General features: G+C 48.5%; 1 protein-coding gene across 3 annotated transcripts in view; it reads left to right on the forward strand.

The window, feature by feature from the left end:
• The window catches only part of MED15 (mediator complex subunit 15), an 85542-nt gene that overhangs the window by 22235 nt on the left and 43669 nt on the right, over nt 1-19638 (forward strand). For all 3 annotated transcript variants that reach the window (XM_003905251.4, XM_003905250.4, XM_021921387.2), the window contains exon 2: nt 7304-7391. In XM_003905251.4, coding sequence (XP_003905300.1) covers nt 7304-7391 — 88 coding nt within the window. The remainder of the gene's footprint in view (nt 1-7303; nt 7392-19638) is intronic.

Genomic DNA, 19638 nt, shown 5'->3' on the forward strand with positions numbered 1-19638 from the left:
GCCTCCCGGGTTCAAACCATTCTCCTACCTCAGCCTTCCAAGTAGCTGGGATTGCAGGCACCATGCCCGGCTAACTTTTTGTATTTTTAGTAGAGATGGGGTTTCACCACGTTGGCCAGTCTGGTCTTGAACTCCTGACCACAGGTGATCCACCTGCCTTGGCTCCCAAAGTGCTGGGATTACAGGTGTGAGCTACCGTGCTCAGCTAATTTTTGTATTTTTAGTAGAGACGGGTTTCACCATGTTGGCCAGGCTGGTCTCGAACTCCTGACCTCAAGTGATCCACCTTCCTCTGCCTCCCAGATTGCTGGGATTACAGGTGTGAACCACCACACCTAGCCCCAATCTTTTGTTTAATATGGGAAAATCTTTTTTCCTTTATGGTGTCTGCTTCTGGTGACATGCTTAGGAAACCATCATCCTGATATTGTCTAACTCTCCTTCTGTTGTCTTTTGGTCCTCTGTGATTTAGGTTTTCAACACATAGGGTAAGGGGCCCACGTACAAGCTGTGGGCTCCTGTCCCAGGTGGGCAAGCAGACTGCACACACAGGCAGCAATTTACCAGGAGGCTTCTTGGGTGGGGTGAAGTGGAGCTGCCAAAAATTTATTCCGCCCTATGAGAGTTCACTTGATTGATAGGTGTTGTATTTCTCAAAAATAGAAGAAACTCACAGAAGTTTCCTTGGAGCAGAACATAAATCTGTCCCATAAATGGCTAGAAGGAATCATCCTGTCCCCCTGAGGTCAGGAGGGTGAGTCTGTGCCCCAGGGAGGAAAGCACCTTCCTGCTTTAGACACCAGCAGGAGGACAGAGGAGCTGGCCGTCCTGGGAATTCATGCCCGCATTCAGCAATGGGAAAGTAGTTAGACCAGGGAAGGGGGCCTGGCAGTGTGGCAGGGGGAGCAGTGGTAAAGAGGGTGGGGTCAGGGGAGAGGCCTCATTCAGAGGGGAGAGGGTCCTTGGTGAGAACCAGGGTGGGTGTGGAGGGAAGAGTCAGGGCGTGGAGCGGAGCAGAGCGGGAGTTGGGGTGGGGAGGCCAGTTCATGCCTCATCAACATGCCTGTGTGAGTGTCCTTCCTGTGGGCTGTGGGGCTGGCCTCAGGGTACACTGCAGGTGACTCAGAGCTCCAGTGGGAGGGTGGCTCTGCCTGAGGGAGCTGCACATGCTCATTGGTCCATCGTCTGCTAGGGAGGGGGCGACAATAACCTCAACACATGGCGGAGGTGTTTTGGGATGCTGTCCTGTTGCACATTTGGGCAGGTTGTTGCCTGACTTATTTCTTTAATGCATACCTAGCACTTCCTGTATGTCCAGTGCCTTATAATATTAACTACTGTCATCCTCAGGGCCACCTGTGAGGTTGGCACTGTCCCCACTGTCTGTGCAAAGGAAGGACAGGGAGGCGCTCCCAGATGGGTTGAGGGCAGACTGGGGCAGCTTACCTCAGGCCTCACTGGCCTTAGCAGGCTTTGAGCTTGATGCCCTGTGCTCCTTCCCTAGGATGCTCAGTTTGCCAGTTTTTTGCTTTATCTTAGTCTCATTCAGATTACAAGGACTGGGACTGGGCTCTTGTTGACAGAGTTTCCCAATTTGGAATAGGAAGGAGGTGAGGAACAACAGGCCCATGCTGGGCAGAAGCCCTAAAGACCCAGCCAACACTGGGCCTGTCCTCACTGCCCGGTCCTCTCTGTGCACCTTCATCCTGGCCACAGCCTCTCAGAGCCCTCCTTTATGAAGAGGCCACGCTTTGGGGGAGGGAGTGCCTCTCCCAAGACGGAGAGCTGGTGAGTGGCTAGGTTGGAATTTGAGCCCAGGCCCCTCCTCCTCTGTCTGCTTCCTGCCAGGCCCAGCTGCCTGCCCCAGCACACGCCTTCCCCCAGGCACCCTGTCCTCCACTGCCAGGACGTGCTTGTTTGAGGCCTGGTTTCCCCCATGGCTGCCACGCTGATTCTCCGTTCTGCACGTCGTGTCCCATCAAAATGCATGACAGTACCACTCCTTGTGTTAAAAAGAGCCAGTTATTTTGCCTGGCAGTGATGACTGCCTGCTGCACACAAAAGTGGACGCCGTTGTCTCTGCTCTCAGGGTGTTCTTGGTATAGTGGGACTGGCACACGGGAACCAGAGATTCCTCCAGGAAGTGCCACAGACATGGGTGAGGTGGCTACAGGGTTTCTGTGCAGCTGACAGCAGGGGTGCCTGGGTGGGAGCAGGGTGGGATAGTCAGTTAATGTGCCAGACAGTAGGTCATTGTCCCCGGGGCCCTGGGGAGAGTGTGTGGGGCAGGTGCAGGAGTAGGTCCCTCGGTGGCCTTCTGGACAGGCTGCCTGCCCTGCTGGTGAGGAGCGAGGCTCAAGGCAAGCAGGGGCTCAGGTTGCTTCCCACACTCAGTGGCAGTTGCTCACTGGCAGTCATGTGACCTGGGGAGCTGGTGAGGCCGTGGGGATAGGAATGGGAACGGGAGACAGAGGCCTTTTGGGAGGAATTGCCACAGGTGCAGTGGGAGTTGGGGCAAAGATTGGAACTTTGGAGAATTAAAGGCGGCAGTCAGAAAGTGAAGGGGGTTCCCAAGTTTCTGGGATGGGCACTTGGTGCTGGGAGATGAAGACACCAAGAGCTCAGGCAGGGTCAGGCAGTGCCATTAAGACACACCATGTTCTGGGGACAGTTCTGGACAGTAGGACATCCTCAGACCCCCTGGTGGGGGAGCTCCAAGGGCCTGTAATGATGAATCGGTCCCCTGGGAGGCTTCTGTCTAAGCTAGATACCAGTTGAACCCTGACTGAATGCAGAGACATAGCTATGGCAACCAGCTAGACCATGGCCCAAGGCAGAGCATGGGAGCCCAGTTCACAGCAAGGGACTGTGTGCTCTGAGCAGATAACAACCCTTGTGTTCAGAGGTCTGGCTGGTTGCAAACAGGGAGTGGCTCCCCGCCCCCTTCGTCAGCTAGTGTGAACACCACCCAGGCAGCCTTGGGTTCTTCGGCGGCCGCCTCATAGGCCTGTACTGTTTTCGAACCTGTTGCTTATGTTGGACAGGACTGTGGCAGGACAGTCATCGAGGGTCTTCCCTTGTGAGCTGACATCAGTCTGCTCCCTGCCCTCATCTGGCTGGACGGGCCCTCGTCTTCTGGGCTTGCTTGTGTTGGGGCAGAGCTCACCGTGACAGGTTGGTTCTCTCTTCTTTGTCTGAGGCTGTGCTCCTTGCTCCATGTTTGGGGCTGTCTCCTTGTGTGATAGTTTCCTTTCATTTCGTGACAGTGGCTTGAAGGGTTTTGTTTTCAGGAGACAGAGACCCATTCGGGTCTGGCTGCTCAGGAAGGCATGCTGGGGATGGCGGCAGAGCCCAGCTTAGGGAGATCAGAAGGGGGCTTTGGGAGCAGCCAGTCCTGTTCTGAAGGTGGGCCTGGGTCCTGCCTGCAGCCTCCCACAGCAGGCGTGTTAGGTCTAAGGGAGGAAGGAAGGGGACTTGACCTCAGCATGAGTGTGAAATGGGTGCCCTCATGGAGTCAATGCCCAGGCAGGGGATGCCTCTGAAAAGCGCCAGGCCAGCTGGAGAGGAAAGGGCAGGCATCAGCGAGAAAGTGTGGGGGATTAGCTGCAGAGTTCCTGGGTTCTTTTTCACTTTATCTCTTTTGTGGCACATGATCTTCAAACTAGAAACAGGAGCAAAGACGTTTTTAAAAATACGGTTGACAGAACTGCAAACCGCATAGGGTCTAACTGGCCACCAAACCTGCTGGGCCTCCATGGGTGGATGCTGTGGAGGAGATGTGGGAGTGACATTGCACAGTGCTGCTGTTCGGAGCCCTGGCCTTGCTGGAGGAGCACCTTGCTCCTCGGCCCCACTCTGACCCCCTGAAGCTCATGCAGAAGTGGACATTTATCCCAGCTCAGTTTCCTGGTGTTGGCCTGTCAAGACTTGCCTGTTTCCGGCCTCCAGCTTGGTCCATGCTCCTCAGGCTCTGAGTAGCTGACAGTTGGTGCTCACGGTGTCCACGTCATCTGTGACGTTACCCAGGACAGGACGGGCTCATCCGCCAGCACATCCCCTGGTGTATGGTGCCACCTTGCCTTCGGCTCACCAAGCACATTTCTTCAACCTGGTCATCCCATCACCTCAAAGCTATTGCACTAAGCTGTGTTTCTAGATCCTGTCTCTCTGACTGTGCCAGGTGTCTCTGCTGCACCAAGACAGTGTCTCTCTGGGGCCTGCCAGTCTGCTGACACTCTCAAAGATGGCCAGTAGCAGCTCAAAAGGACTGCTTTTGTATCAAGCCTGGCTTTGCTCTCTGATCGCTGTTGGTGGGCACAGGGCCCATCCGTGTAACTGGTTGTCACTTCCCAGACTCTTCTGCACCTTCTCTATCTCTGACTCCTGGTCACATCCGCCACCGACAGCCTCCCCACTCCTCACAGAACCAGCCTCCAGGCTGTCCCGCTTGGCCTGCAAGTGCTCCCCTGCTGTTTCTACTGCTCTCCCCTGGGTCTCCCTATTGGTTCCAGTGCTTTGGGAGGCCAAGGTAGAGGATCACTTAAGGCCAGGAGTTTGAGACCAGCCTGAGCAACAAAGGAAGACCCTGTCTCTACAAAAAAAGTAAAAAATAAAAAAAATTAGCTAGGCATAGTGGCACATGCCTGTAGTCCCAGCTATCTGGGAGGCTTTGGTAGAAGGATACTTGAGCCCAGGAGTTTGAAGCTGCAGTGAGCTGTGTTTGCACCACTGCGCTGAACCTGTGACAGAGCGAGACCTTGTCTCAAAAATCAAAAGAAAAAGAAAAAAGGAAGGTGGGAAGAACAGGTATGCTCTTGAAGGGCATACCTGCCTTGAGGGGCACAGGTGAGACAACCTTCAGGAAACAGGCCTATGCAGCCACTTCTATCAGAAATGTTCACTGACCTCTTGGGGCCTAGCAGCTGTCATCTCAGCCTCTGGGTGTGGAGAGCCAGCCCCGCGCCAACCTGAGAGCATGCGCACAGGGTCCTCCCAGCCCACCCATGCCTCGCTTCCCCAGAACTCTGACCCAGCACCGTGCGTGAGCTGGTTGTCATTATCCTCCTGAATTGTTAACTCTCTCATCTTTTGTGACTCTGGTGACCTTTCCCCTTACTTCTCTGTTCCACCCCTGGATGCCTTGTGAGCAGGAACCCCTTGCTGCCTCCTCGCCTCAATTTAGGCTTCAGGAAGCAGACAGGGAGGTAGGAACTCCAGGAGTGCAGGAGTCTCATTCTGTTGCCCAGGCTAGAGTGCAGTGGTGCCGTCTTAGCTCACTGCAACCTCTGCCTCCTGGGTTCAAGCAATTCTCCTGCCTCAGCTTCCCGAGTAGCTGGGACCACAGGTGCCTGCCACCATGCCGGACTGATTTTTGTATTTTTAGTAGAAACAGGGTTTCGTAATGTTAGACTGGTCTCAAAACTCCTGACCTCAGGTGATCCACCTGCCTTGGCCTCCCAAAGTGCTGGGATTACAGTCCTGAGCCACTGTACCCGGCCCAAGAATGCTTTTTGAATCTAGCAAGGTGATAGGTCAATGTCATTTTGTTTTTCTTTGTACGTTAAGACAGATGTGTGCACCTCTGAGCATTAAACCTTCTTTCTGTGATGTCTTTAAGAATCACAGTCGTATTGCTGCAGCCCCGTGTGTACATTCCTTCAGTTTCCTGAGGTTAGCTGGTTGCTGTTTGGAGTGGTCGGAATGCTTTCTAGCATGGGCTGGACTGGGCCTATTCAATTCACTCAGAGGCAAGGCCCCAGAGCCCTGACATGCTTAGCCTAACTTTTGGGGCGGAGTCTCGCCTGTCTCCCTAGGCTGGAGTGCGGTGAGTCAGAATCTCAAAGCTCCTGCCAAGCCCTGCCTCCCGGGTTCCACTTGGGCTGCCACCTCAGCCTCCCAAGTAGCTGGGACTACAGGCTCCTGCCATCATGCCCAGCTAATTTTTTGTATTTTAGTAGAGACAAGGGTTTCACCATGTTGTAGCGGATAGTGCATGATCTCACCGACCCTTGATCCACCCATGTAGCCTCCCAAAGTGCCAGGTTACTGAGAGCCACCGCACCCAGCCTGTTTCTTTTTTTCTTTTTTTTTCTCACTCTGTCACCCAGGCTGGAGTGCAATGGCGTGATCTCGGCTCACTGCAACCTCCACCTCCTGGGTTCAAGCAATTCTCCTGCCTCGGCCTCCTTTGTAGCTGGGATTACAGGCATGCACCACTACACCCGGCTAATTTTGTATTTTTAATAGAGATGGGGTTTCACCATGTTGGTCAGGCTGGTCTTGAACTCTTGACCTCAGACGATCCACCTGCCTTGGCCTCCCAAAGTGTTGGGATTACAGTCGTGAGGCACTGCACCTGGCCACTTGTTTCTTTATCAGCAAACCCAGGGTGGGAGGCCAGGCAAGAAAGAGACCCATCCCACTAGGAAGAAGGCAGGCCATGAGCAGACCAGAGCCGCCCGCCCCTGGTAGCCACAGTCCAGGCCTTTCTAACAGATGCACACTTGTTTTTGTCTTTCCGTGTGTGAGTGTGGGAGGTGGGGGGTGGGGTGGGGTGGGGCAGCATGTGCTGCATTCAAGGGGGGTCCAGCTTAACTGACGTACATGACTTTTTATCCCCGTGGAGCAGCAGTGTGATGAAAAACCCTTCATAGGATTCTATCTTGGTACAAAATTGTTGGTAAATCGGTTTTTAAAGATACTTTTCACATTTATGTGGTCTTTCTCCTCTTGTCGCTAGCTAGAAGTTAAGCTAGAAGCTTGTCTCTTTGATCCCACATATAGGACCTGCATTGTCCCACATGGGGACAGACCCATGCCTTGAGAGGAATTGAGAGGTGACTTCATGTGTCCCCTTCATTTTATAGGAGGAAGCAAATCTGGAACCAGGGTGCTACACCATCTGGCAGAGTTCGTGGGGAACGCAGGCCACTCAGAGAGCAGGAAATAGAGGCCAGCTGGCCACCCAGTAGTCCTTGATCCTGAACTGGTTGTGAGCCATCCCTAGGGGCTAGCCTCCTGCCCCCTCATGCCAGGGCTCTCTCTTTGCTTCATGGCGACCACCTTTCCTGTCCCTTTTTTCTGATCACCCTGCTCGCTCTCTCCCTCACTCAGTGGCCTATCGTTGCTCTCTATTGAGTGCCCCTTCCTATATTCGTCTCCTGGACCTCAGCCAGGCTGGTGTGCTGGGTCTGATAGCACCTTGTCACCAGGGGCAGCTGCTAGTGCAGGGCCTGTTGACCAGGGCCCCACAGTGGTGAACTCACTGGTGTGTGCAAACGTCTCTTCTCCTTTTGTGTTTCAGTGAGGATGCCATGAGGAAAGCTGGCGTGGCACACAGTAAATCCAGCAAGGATATGGAGAGCCATGTGTTCCTGAAGGCCAAGACCCGGGTAAGGCCCTAGTGAGTGGAGCCCCTCTGGCAGAGAGCCTTGGAGAGGAGAGTGTGACAGACTCTGGAACCTCTCTGTTGGGTGTCCTAGGGTGTAGGGGTGGGGTGGTTACTCATTGATTGATCACAGGCACCGTTGGCTTTGCCTGCAGCAGTCTGGGTCTTCCTGTGTGTCCATGGTACAAGGAGGGCATTTGGGATGCAGGCCCAGCCTCTAGCCCCAGACCTCACTGCCGGCACCTTCCATCTGTTGTCAGCCCCCGTGAATCCTACTGGAAGCTTGCTCAGGCCCCTAGCTGCTCCTGTGGAAGGGATCAGTGCCATGAGCAAGAACCTGGTTTGTCCTCAGCCCCTACTAGGGGTCCTTACCTAAGCCCTACAGGGCCCTGAGGCATGCGCCCAGAATCATTCCTGTCCCCTTTTGCTAAGTGAAGAAGGTGATGCTTATCTAGAACTCGTCACAGGTGGAGTGGAGAAGAAGGATTTCCACTACATGTGGGCTCTCTCCCTGGGTGGGGCACCACATTGAGGGCTTTATGTGACCACCTCCTTTCATCTGTCCCTGGGACAGAACCATTTTATTAGAAATGAACAAGACACATATGCACTTGTGTGCACGTGTGTGTGCAAGGCAGAGCTGCAAGAGCACAGGGACTGAGGTGGGGTAGAGTGGGCTCTGTACTAGGGATCTGTTTGATAAGCCTTTTCTTTTTCTTTAAGAGCTATAGGATTCATGCTTTAAAGTTTACATTTCAGTGGTCTTTAGGATATTCACAGAGTTGTGCGGCCATCACCAAAATCTAATTTTGAAACATTTATTAATAAATAAAAAGAGATGCAGCTAGCTTCACTATGTTGCTCAGGGTGGTTTCAAACTACTGGCCATATGCCATCCTCTTGCCTAGGCCTCCCAAAGTGCTGGGGTCACAGGTGCGAGCCACCAAGCCTGGCCTAATTTTAGAATTTTTTTTTTTTTGAGACAGGGTCTCACTCTGTACCCAGGCTGGAGTGTAGTGGCGTGATCTCAGCCCACTGCAGCCTCAACATCCCAGACTTAAGTGATCCTCCTTTTTTAGTCTTCTGAGTAGCTGGAACTACAGGCGTGTGCCACCACACCCGGCTAAGTTTTTTATGTTTTTGTGGAGACGGGGTCCCACTATGTTGACCAGGCTGGTCTTGAACTCCTGATCTCAAGCTATCCTCCTGCCTTGGCCTCCCTAAGTGCTGGGATTACAAGTGTGAGCCACCATGCTCAGCCTTCAACATTTTTTAAAGAAACTTTATACCTGATAGCAGTCATACTCCCTTTTCCTTCAACCCTCAGCTACCACTTACACTTTCTACTGCTATAGATTTGCCTATTCGGAATTTTCCATATACAATATACAATTGTACAATATATATATTTTTTATTTTTTGTTTTTTTGAGACAGAGTTTTCCTCTTGTTGCCCAGGTTGGAGTGCAGTGGCACAATCTCAGCTTACTGCAACCTCTGCCTACCAGGTTCAAGCGATTCCTCCGCCTCAGACTCCCAAGTAGCTGGTATTACAGGCGCCCACCACCACGCCCGACTAATTTTTTGTATTTTTAGTAGAGACCGGGTTTCATCATGTTGGCCAGGCTGGTCAAACTCCTGACCTCGGGTGATCCGCCTGCCTCAGCCTCCCAAAGTGCAGGGATTACAGGCGTGAGCCACTGCACCCATCCTTGTACAATATATGTTTTCATTTTGCAGATGGCTTATTTCACTTAGCATAATATTTTCAAGGTTCAAGGTCCATGAACCATGTTTGCTATATACTTTATTCCTCTTTTTTTTTTTTTTTTTTTTTGAGACAGAGTCTTGCTCTGTCCCCCAGGCTGGAGTGCAGTGGTGCAATCTCCGCTCACTGCAAGCTCCGCTTCCCGGGTTCACACCATTCTCCTGCCTCAGCCTTCCAAGTAGCTGGGACTACAGGGCCCCGCCACCACGCCCGGCTAATTTTTTGTATTTTTAATAGAGACAGGGTTTCACCTTGTTAGCCAGGATGGTCTCGATCTCCTGACCTCGTGATCTGCCTGCCTCGGCCTCCCAAAGTGCTGGGATTACAGGCATGAGCCACCGTGCCTGGCCTCCTCTTTTTTTTTTTTTTAGGTGGAATCTCGCTCTGTCACCCAGGCTGGAGTGCAGTGGCACAATCTTGGCTCACTGCAACCTCCACCCACTGGGTTCAAGCAGTTCTTCTGCCTCAGCCTCCTTAGTAGCTGGGATTACAGGTGTGTGCTACCACCATGCCTGGCTAGTTTTTGTGTTTTTAGTAGAGATGGGGTTTTGCCATGGTCTAGGGCTATGTTAACCAGGCTGATTTCGAACTCCTGACCTCAGGTGATCCACCTGCCTTGACCTTCAAAAGTGCTGGGATTACAGGCGTGAGCCACCGCACCGCGCGTAGTCAACTTTGTTCCTTTTTATTGTCAAATATTCCTTTTCTGGATGGCCATATCACATATTTTATAGCCATTCATTAGTTGGTGGACATTTACATAGTTTCTACTTTTTGGTTATTATGAATAAGCAGAACAATAGTTCATGTATAAATTTTTGTGTGGGCTGTGTTTTCATTTCTCTTGGGTATATACCTAGGGGTAGAGTTGCTGGGTCATATCGTACCCCTGTATTTGACCTTTTGAGGAAATACCAGATTTCCCAAAGCAACTGCACTATTTTAAATTCTCACCAGCAACTTAAATGAGGTTTCAGTTTCTCCTCATCCTCTCCAGTACTCGTTGTCTATTTTAATTGTAGCCATTGTGTAATGGGTGTGAAGTGGTGTCTCATTGTTTTGATTTGCATTTGCCTAGTGACTAATGATGCTGAGCATCTTTTTCATGTGCTTTTTGGCCATTTGTATATTTTCTTTGGAGTAATGTCTATTCAGATCCTCTGTTCATTTTTAAACTGGGTTGTTAGTCTTTTTATTGTTGGGTTGTAATAGTTCTTTATGCATTTGGATATAAGTCTGTTATTAGATATATAATTTGCAAATATATGGGGGGATTTTTATTTATTTTTTTACTTTTATTTTTATTTTTTTTGAGACAGTCTCACTCTGTTGGCCAGGCTGGAGTGCCATGGCACGATCTTGGCTCACTGCAGCCGCCGTCTCCTGGGCTGAAGCAATTCTCCTGTCTCAGCTCCTGAATAGCTGGGATTACAGGTGTGTGCCACCATGCCCGGCTAATTTGTGTATTTTTAGTAGAGACAAGGTTTCACCATGTTGGCCAGGCTGGTCTCAAACTCCTGACCTCAGGTAATCCACCCCCCTCGGCCTCCCAAAGTGTTGGGATTATAGGCTTGAGCCACAACGCCCTTTTTTAAATTAACAATTTTTGGCCAGGCACGGTGGCTCATGCCTGTAATTCCAGCACATTGGGAGGCCTAGGTAGGCAGATCACCTGAGGTCGAGAGTTCAAGACCGGCCAGGCCAACATGGAGAAACCCCCGTCTCTACTAAAACTACAAAATTAGCTGGGCATGGTGGCACATGCCTGTAATCCCAACTACTCAGGAGCCTGAGGCGGGAGAATTGCTTGAACCCGGGAGGCGGAGGTTGGTGTGAGCCAAGATCGCGCCAGTGCACTCCAGCCTAGGCAACAAGAGTGAAACTCCGTCTTAAAAAAAAATTGACAATTTTTAATTGTTTTTGTTAGTTTGTATATTCTTTTTCTTTTTTCTCTTTTTTCTTTTCTTTTCTTTTTTCTTTTTCTTTTTTTTTTTCTTTTGAGATGGAGTCTCACTCTGTCGCCCAGGCTGGAGTGCAGTGGCACAATCTCAGCTCACTGCAACCTCCGCCTCCCGCGTTCAAGTGATTCTTCTGCCACCACGTCCAGCTAATTTTTGTATTTTTAGTAGAGATGGGTTTCACCATGTTGGTCAGGCTGGTCTTGAACTCCAGACCTCAGGCAATCCACCTACCTCTGCCTCCCAAAGTGCTGGAATTATAGGCGTGAGCCACCGTGCCTGGCTAGTTTGTATTTTCTTATAATTAAATGAATTTTTGTAAGGGCTATCTCAGATTCATAAGGGCTCTGTCGCCAGGCTGGAGTGCAGTGACACGATCCCGGCTCACTGCAACCTCCACCTCCCGGGTTTGAGCTATTCTGCCTCAGCCTCTCGAGTAGCTGGGATTACAGGCACACACTGCCACGCCCAGCTAATTTCTACATTTTTAGTAGAGACGGGGTTTCACCATGTTGGCCAGGGTGGTCTCGAACTCCTGACCTCAGGTGATCCACCCCTCTCGACCTCCCAAAGTGCTGGGATTACAGGTGTGAGCCATCGCACCCGGCCTCACTTGTGAGTTTTCACGTGACTGCTTTCCATCCGCAGCCCAGCCATGCTGACAGGGCAATAAAGGCTTCATCAGGCTGCACATCAGTTTTCTTTACATGGCCCCCATGTGGTATCTTTAGTAGCATAGCTGGACTTCCTTTTAGCATGGCAGCTGGCTTGCAAGAGAGGGAAGAAGTGGAAGCTGCCAGTCCTCACAACTCCTAGAACATCACTTGGAAACAGTAAGTCCCAAGGCCAGTGCAGGTTCAGGGGAGGGTAAATTACCTCTACCTTTTGATGAGAATGGCAGTCTATAGGCAGGCCATTAATTATTTTGGGAGCACTGTGGAGACTAGCTACCACAGAGACATGCCCAGCACCTTAGGATTAATCCTTCCCTCCCAAAAGAGGCGTCCAGCAGAACAACTGCCCCTTCCTATGACAGCTCTCTCTGTGTTGGCCCCTGAATTAACTGTAGCCTGCACACTGTGCCATAATGATTTTAGTCCATTTCCTTTTATCAAGCCATTTCTAAATCCCAAACTCCAGGAAGAAGCTCTGATTAATTGGAAGACAAATATGTGTAAGAACTATTAGAAATTTCCTACATCGTTTTTACAGGGACAGACATCTTACTTGGATATTGTCTGGTGGCCATCTTTTTACTTACTGCTGAAGCTCCTCATGGAGGCAATGCCAGCTAGTATTGTGAGGACCATCTCAGCAGGTGGACTGTGATAGGACTCTCCAGGTCAGATGGCAGCCCAGGCACACTTGTTACCTGCCCTTGCTGCCTGAGACCCTGTTGGAACAGCTCTGAAGGAATGTAAAAGGTGGGACCCCTGAGCAGGGAATAGGATAGGGAGAAGTAGTTTCTCTGTGTTTCCAGACCCCAAGAGGGTCTGAGAGGTTGTGGCTCATGGAGGAGAAGGATTACTCTCCATTGCAGTCCTGGCAGGCTTCCGAGTCCAGAGGTGCCCATCCCAAAGAAAACCAGGCACTAATGGGCACCTCAGGCTATCTAGCGTATACCCCAGAGCAAGGAAAGCCTTGTGTGTACTTGTCTAAAGGAATTCACCAAATTGTCTGGAGTGAGCTCATACCTTCAGTGTGAGTGTCAGCACCCCAAGTTAAAGCCCTCCTTATCCTGTCATTGCCTGGCTCCAGGTCTCACAGCCAGGCCCCATTTGTGCATTCTACAGTGATGTCTGCCTAGAAGGCCCTGTTCTGCATGCTTCATGCGTGTGAACTCATTTGATCCTTACTCGGTTACAGTGCCACTCTTTCCTGTTTACAGGCAAGGAAACTAAGGCATGCAGATGCTAATTGTTTTGCTCAGGATGTCATTTGGCTAATGTCAGAGCCCACACTCTTAGCCACATCTCTTACTGACTCCCATCTGTCAAGCAAAAGACACCCAAACACCCACTTTAATTCCTTAACACTTTAATTTTTATGGGTGGGACTACTCTCTGTCTAAGGAAGACTGAGGGATACAAAAATAGCTATGCCTAGGGGTGGTAGGTGATAGTGATAATGGCATCTCCAAACATTCCAGCCAGCCTCCTAAAGGAAAGTTCAAGAAGATTTGGCACCCATTGAATGAGAAGACAATCAGGGTCCTGGCACCTCTGTATCAGCACTACAGGGGCAGTGCAGACATATATTTACTGGAACTGGATGTATTTCTGGGCATTTGCTTACTTTGCCTGTTAAAAATTAAACTCCTATCACCTATTTTCCACTTCACATAGTACTATGGAAAAGTAGTACATGTTGGCTGGGATGCAGTGGCTCATACCTGTAATTCCAGCACTTTGGGACGCCGAGGCGGGTGGATCAGGAGGTCAGGAGATCGAGACCATCCTGGCCAATATGGCGAAATCCCATCTCTACTAAAAATACAAAAATTAGCCAGGCGTGGTGGTGGTGTGCCTGTAATCCCAGCTACTCAGGAGATTGAGGCAGGAGAATTGCCTGAACCCAGGAGGTGAAGGTTGCAGTGAGTCGAGAGCACGCCACTGCACTCCAGCCTGGGCAACAGAGTGAGACTCCATCTCAAAAAAAAGAAAAAGAAAAGAAGAGGAGTAGTACATGTCTCTGGTTTGTAGTTTAGAAATGACTAGTACAGAGCTGAACCCTGACTGAGGAGCTAAGGTGAAACTCAGGGACTAGGGAGGCTGAGGGAGCATCAGAACTGGGAAGCCACCTTGGAATTCATCAGAGAGGAAGGTCTAAGTGAACAACAAAACAGCTAGAATCAAGGGGCAAAAAGATAGGCCCAACTGTGTTCCCCAGGAGACCAAGAGAGAACAAAGATGCCAACATGCCTCTGATTAATGAAGATACTTTCCTACCTTCAGCTTTCTTTTTGTTTTGCTTTGTTTTGTTTTGTTTGAGTCAAGGTATTGCTCTGTTGCGCAGGCTGGAGTACAGTGGTGTGATCATGGCTCACTGAAGCCTCAAACTTCTGGGTTCAAGTGCTCTACCCAGCCTCCCGAGTAGCTGGGAGGTATGCACCACTATGCTGGCTAATTTTTTTAAAACTTTTTTTTTTTTTTCATAAAACATATGATTCAAAGATTGACTATATTTAAAATGTTTTTTGTAGAGACAGGGTCTCACTGTTTTGTCCAGGCTGGTCTTGAACTCCTGTCCTCAAGCAATTCTCCCTCCTCGGCCTCCCAGAGTGCTGGGATTATAGACATGAACCACTGCGCCTGGCTGCTTCAGCCTTTCCGAGGGACCTCACAAGCCTAGGATCAGGCTTTTCATCAAATATGAATACGTCTTCTGCTATACCTATTCATCAAGGACAATTACTGGCCCCAGCATTCAGTGCTTAGTCTTAGAGCTGAGAAAAGCATGGTTTGTACATTAAAAGATGTGGCTGGGTGCAGTTTCAGGAGGCTGAGGTGGGCAGATCACTTGAGGTCAGGAGTTTGAGACCAGCCTGGCCAACATGGTAAAACCCTGTCTCTACTAAAAATATAAAAATTACAAAAATTAGCCAGGTGTGGTATCACACGCCTGTACTCCTAGCTATTTGGGAGGCAGAGGCTTGAACCCAGGAGACAGAGGTTGCAGTTAACTGAGATTGCACCACTGCATTCCAACCTAGGCGCAGAGTGAGATTCCATCTCAAAAAAGAAAAGAAAAAAAATCGAACAGTTGATGTATTAATTATTGATATGTGCTGGAAAGACGTGAGTTGTGCTGCATGCAGCTGGTTCAGAATGAGGGTCGAGTGTCATCTCTACCGGTAGGCAGTGCTCCTTTGCTCCACTCTATCTAAATGTGTGACCATCAAGACTCCTGCACCATACTTAGTAAACCTACTTGTTCATAAACCCTGTTTTAAATTATAATGGTTTGGTTTTCAGTAGCCATATTATGCATATATTAAGGCACTGAGAGCTAAGTACTTTATGAACACCATCTAATTCTTGTGACGTCTCCCCCAGTTTACCTGTGTGGGGCAAGTCAAAGGAATGATGAGGGGAGAGCAAGCTTGTATGCCTCCTTTTTTATTTTTAAATTTAAGCTGGGTCAGGGGTCCACTGACATTTGTTCTATTATTCATTTTATGGTCATCAAAAACGTTTTATATATAATTTTTTTTTTTTTTTTTTTTTTTCCGAGATGGAGTCTCACTCTGTCGTCCTGGCTGGAGTGCAGTGGCACAATCTCGGCTCACTGCAACCTCCACCTCCTGGGTTCAAGTGATTCTCCTGCCTCAGCCTCCCGAGTAGCTGGGATTAGGCACCTGCCACTACACCCGGCTAATTTTTTGTATTTTTAGTAGAGACGTGGTTTAACCATGTTGGCCAGGATGATCTTGAACTCCTGACCTCGTGATTCGCCCGCCTCGGCCCCTCAAAGCGGTGGAATTACAAGTGTGAGCCACCACACCCGAACAAAAATAAAATTTTTAAATACATAAACCACAGTAGTTGCTAGGACAACTGGGTAACTACATACAAAATACTGAGGTTGAGCCCCAACTTCACACCCTATACAAAACTTAAAATAAAAAACACCAGCCAGGGATGGTGGCACGTGCCTGTAGTCCTGCCTAATCGACAGGCTGAGGCTGGAGGGTCACTTGAGCCCAGGAGTTTGAGATTACAGTAAGCTGTGATTGTACCAACATGCTGCAGCCTGGGTGACAGAGTGAGACTCTGTCTCTAAAAAACTTCAAAAAATATTAACCCCAAATGGGTCAAAAACCTAAATTTACAAGCTAAAACTGTAAATATCTTAGAAGAAAGCAGAGGCATACATCTTCATGACCTTGGATTAGGCAGTGGTTTCTTAGATATGCCCAAAAAGCACAAGCTACAAAAAACATAGATAAATTTGACTTCATCAGAATTAAAAACCTGTACATCATAGGACACTGTCGAAAGAGGGAAAAACAACCCATGGAATGGGAGAAAGTATTTGCAAATCCCATGTCAGGTAAGGGTTTAATATCCAGAATACATAAAGAACTCCTACAACTCAGCAACACCAAAAAAAAAAAAAAAAAAGCAACTACAAAATAGGCAAAGTACTTGAATAAATGTATCTCCAAAGAAGAGATACAAATGGCCAACAACCACGTGAAAAGAGGCTCCACGTCACTAGTCATTAGTGGATTGCAAATAAAAGCCACAATGAGGTGCCACTTCATTTCCATTATAATGATTGTGATTTAAAACACAACAATGATAAGTGTTGGCAAAGATGTAGAGAAAATGGAATTTTCTTTCTTTTTGAGACGGAGTCTTGCTCTGTCACCCAGGCTAGAGTGCAGTGGCACAATCTTGTCTCACTACAGCCTCTGCCTCCCGACTTCCAGTGATTTTCCTGCCTCAGTCTCCTGAGTAGCTGGGACTATAGGCACACACTACCACACTCAGCTAATTTTTTTTTTTTTTTTGCAACGGAGTCTCGCTCTGTCACCAGACTGGAGTGCGGTGGCGCAATCTCGGCTCACCGCAACCTCCGCCTCCGAGGTTCAAGCAATTCCCCTGCCTCAGCCTCCCGAGTAGCTGGGACTACAGGTACGCGCCACTATGCCCAGCTAACTTTTGTTAGATGTAGAGATGGGGATTCACCGTGTTGGCCAGAATGATCTTGATCTCTTGACTTCATGATCCACCTGCATAAGCCTCCAAAGTGCTGGGATTACAGGTGTGAGCTGCCACGCCCAGCCAAGGCCCGGCTAATTTTTGTATTTTTAGTAGAGACAGGGTCTCATCCTGTTGGCCATGCTGGTCTCGAACTCCTGACCTCAGGTAGTATACCCATCTTGGCCTCCTCAAAGTGCTGGGACTACAGGGGTGAGCCACCATGCCTGGTGGAGAAATTGGAATTCTCATACATTGCTAGAGAGAATGTGAAATGGTACAGCTGCTGTGAAAAACAGTATGACAGTTCCTAAAAAAATTGAATGTAGAGTTACCATACGACCCAGAAGTTTCACTCCTAGGTATATACCCAAGAGAAAAGAAAGCATGTCCACACAAAAACATATACACAAACATTTATAGCATTATTATAACATAGTAAATAGCTAAAAGTGGAAACAACCCAAATATCTACCAGCAGATGAATGGATAAACAGAATGTAGAATAGCCATACAGTGGGTATCATGTGGCCACATGAAGGAATGAAGGGCTGATACATGCTACCACATGGATGAAGCTTAAAAACATTATGTGAATGAAATGAAGCAGCCACAAAGGATGACATGCTGCGTTTTTATAAAATGCCCAGAGAATAGGCAGATCTATAGAAATAGTGTATTAGTTTCCCATGGCTGTCATAACAGGTTACCATAAAGTTGGAGGCTCCTGTCTCTTGACTTCTGAGCCCGTGGCTCTGCCCTCACTTTCTTAAAGGGTAGCATGTGTTTGAGGCTGAGTAGTTTTATCAGCCTATTCCTGCTTCTAAAATTTTGGGAGTTCTTTGATTTTGTCTCTTCTGTAAACTTTCTACTCCAAGCTGGCAGTGTTTCTGCTGGTAGAACATTCTCAAAATCCTTGTGGAACTTCTGCATATATGATGGAATTCATAGTATTAGATGAGGTTTCTCCACAGATCTTTCCTAGATAATTTCATCTCTGTTTCCTTACTTCTGCGAGATGATTGAGGGGATTCGTAAGTTCCATGTTTAATCTCTTTGGCACTAGAAAAAAATTGCAAGATATGCCACACCCTTGGCATTCTCTACAGAACACACTTTCCTAACAGTGAATCTCCTAGTTTTAGCATTTTGGTTTATTCCGATCTAAATAGCCTGAGAATTTCCCAAATCATTAAGTGTGGATTCCTTTCTGCCTAACAGTTCTTCCCTCAATTTCTCTCTCTCTCTCTCTTTTTTTTTTTTTTTTTTTTAAAAATTTTTTTTTTTTTTTTACCCTTTAATTTATCTTTTTGTGGTTGCTTTTTTTTTTTTTTTGAGACGGAGTCACTCTGTCGTCCAGGCTGGAGTGCAGTAGCGCGATCTCTGCTCATTGCAACCTCTGCCTCCCGGGTTCAAGTGATTCTCCTGCCTCAGCCTCCCAAGTAACTGAGATTACAGGTGCCCACCACCATGCCTGGCTAATTTTTGTATTTTTAGTAAAGACGGGATTTCACCATGTTGGCCAGGCTGGTCTTGAACTCCTGACCTCAGGTGATCTGCCTGCCTCAGCCTCCCAAAGTGCTGAGATTACAGGCATAAGTCACTGCGCCCGGCCCAAGCTGAGTCTTGAATGCTTTGATTGGAAGTCTGCTCAGCTAAATGTGCAAGCTTATTGCTTATGATTCTGCCTTCCACACAGCTACAGGACACAATCCAGCTAAACTTTTTGCCGTTATATTACAAAGATCACCTTTGCTCTGGTTTCCAGTAACATGTTCCTTGTTTCCTTTGTGCCTTTAGAATCACCTTTAATGTTCATGCTTCTACCAACATTTTGTTTTTGATAGTGCATGTATTCTTGAAGATAACACAGACTTTGTGTATTAAGTTCCTCATTTCCTTTAAGGCAGTCTGGGTGACAGAGTCTTTAACATCCACATATCTACCCCACAGCCTGTTCAAGGAAACCTAGGCCTTTTCTGTCATGCTTCTCATAATTCTACTAGCACCCCTTCATTATTGAGTTACAAAGCCACTGCTACGTTTTTAGGCACCCCACTCCTGGTAACAAAATTTATGTTTCCTGTGGCTGCTATAACAAGTTACTACAAACTTGGTGGCTTAAAAGAACAGAAATTTAGGCCAAACGTGGTGGCTCACACCTATAATCCCAGCACTTTGGGAGGCCAAGGCGGGCAGATCACAAGATCAGGAGATCGTGCCCATCCTGGCTAACACGGTAAAACCCCATCTCTACTAAAAATACAAAACAACTAGCTGGGGGTGGTGGCAGGCGCCTGGAGTCCCAGCTACTCGGGAGGCTGAGGCAGGAGAATGGCTGAACCTGGGAGGTGGAGTTTGCAGTGAGCCGAGATCGAGCCACTGCACTCCAGCCTGGGTGACAGAGCGAGACTCCATCTGGAAAAAAAAAAAACAAAAAACAAATTTAATCTCACAGTTTTCAAGGCCAGAAACTCAAAGTCAGTTACCATGGGTAAAAATCACAGTGGCAGCAGGGAGGCAATAGGAGAGGAACCTGTTTCTTGCATCTTTTAGCTTTTGGTCACTGCTGGTACTCCTTGGCTTGTGGCTGTATCACTCCAGTCTTCAAGTCCAGCATCACAAGGTAAATAAATTCTCTCTGTATTCCATCTTCACATCGCCTTCTTTGTGTGTGTGAATTTTCCTTCTGCCTCCCTCGTAGGAGGATACATGCAATTGCACTTAGGGCCCACCTACATAATCCAGGATAGCCCTCCATCTCAAGATGTTTAACTTAATCGCATCTGCAAAGACCCTTTTCTCAAATAAGGCAGCATTT

Source organism: Papio anubis, chromosome 16 (genome assembly GCF_008728515.1).
Source record: "Papio anubis isolate 15944 chromosome 16, Panubis1.0, whole genome shotgun sequence".
Classification (NCBI taxonomy): domain Eukaryota; kingdom Metazoa; phylum Chordata; class Mammalia; order Primates; family Cercopithecidae; genus Papio; species Papio anubis.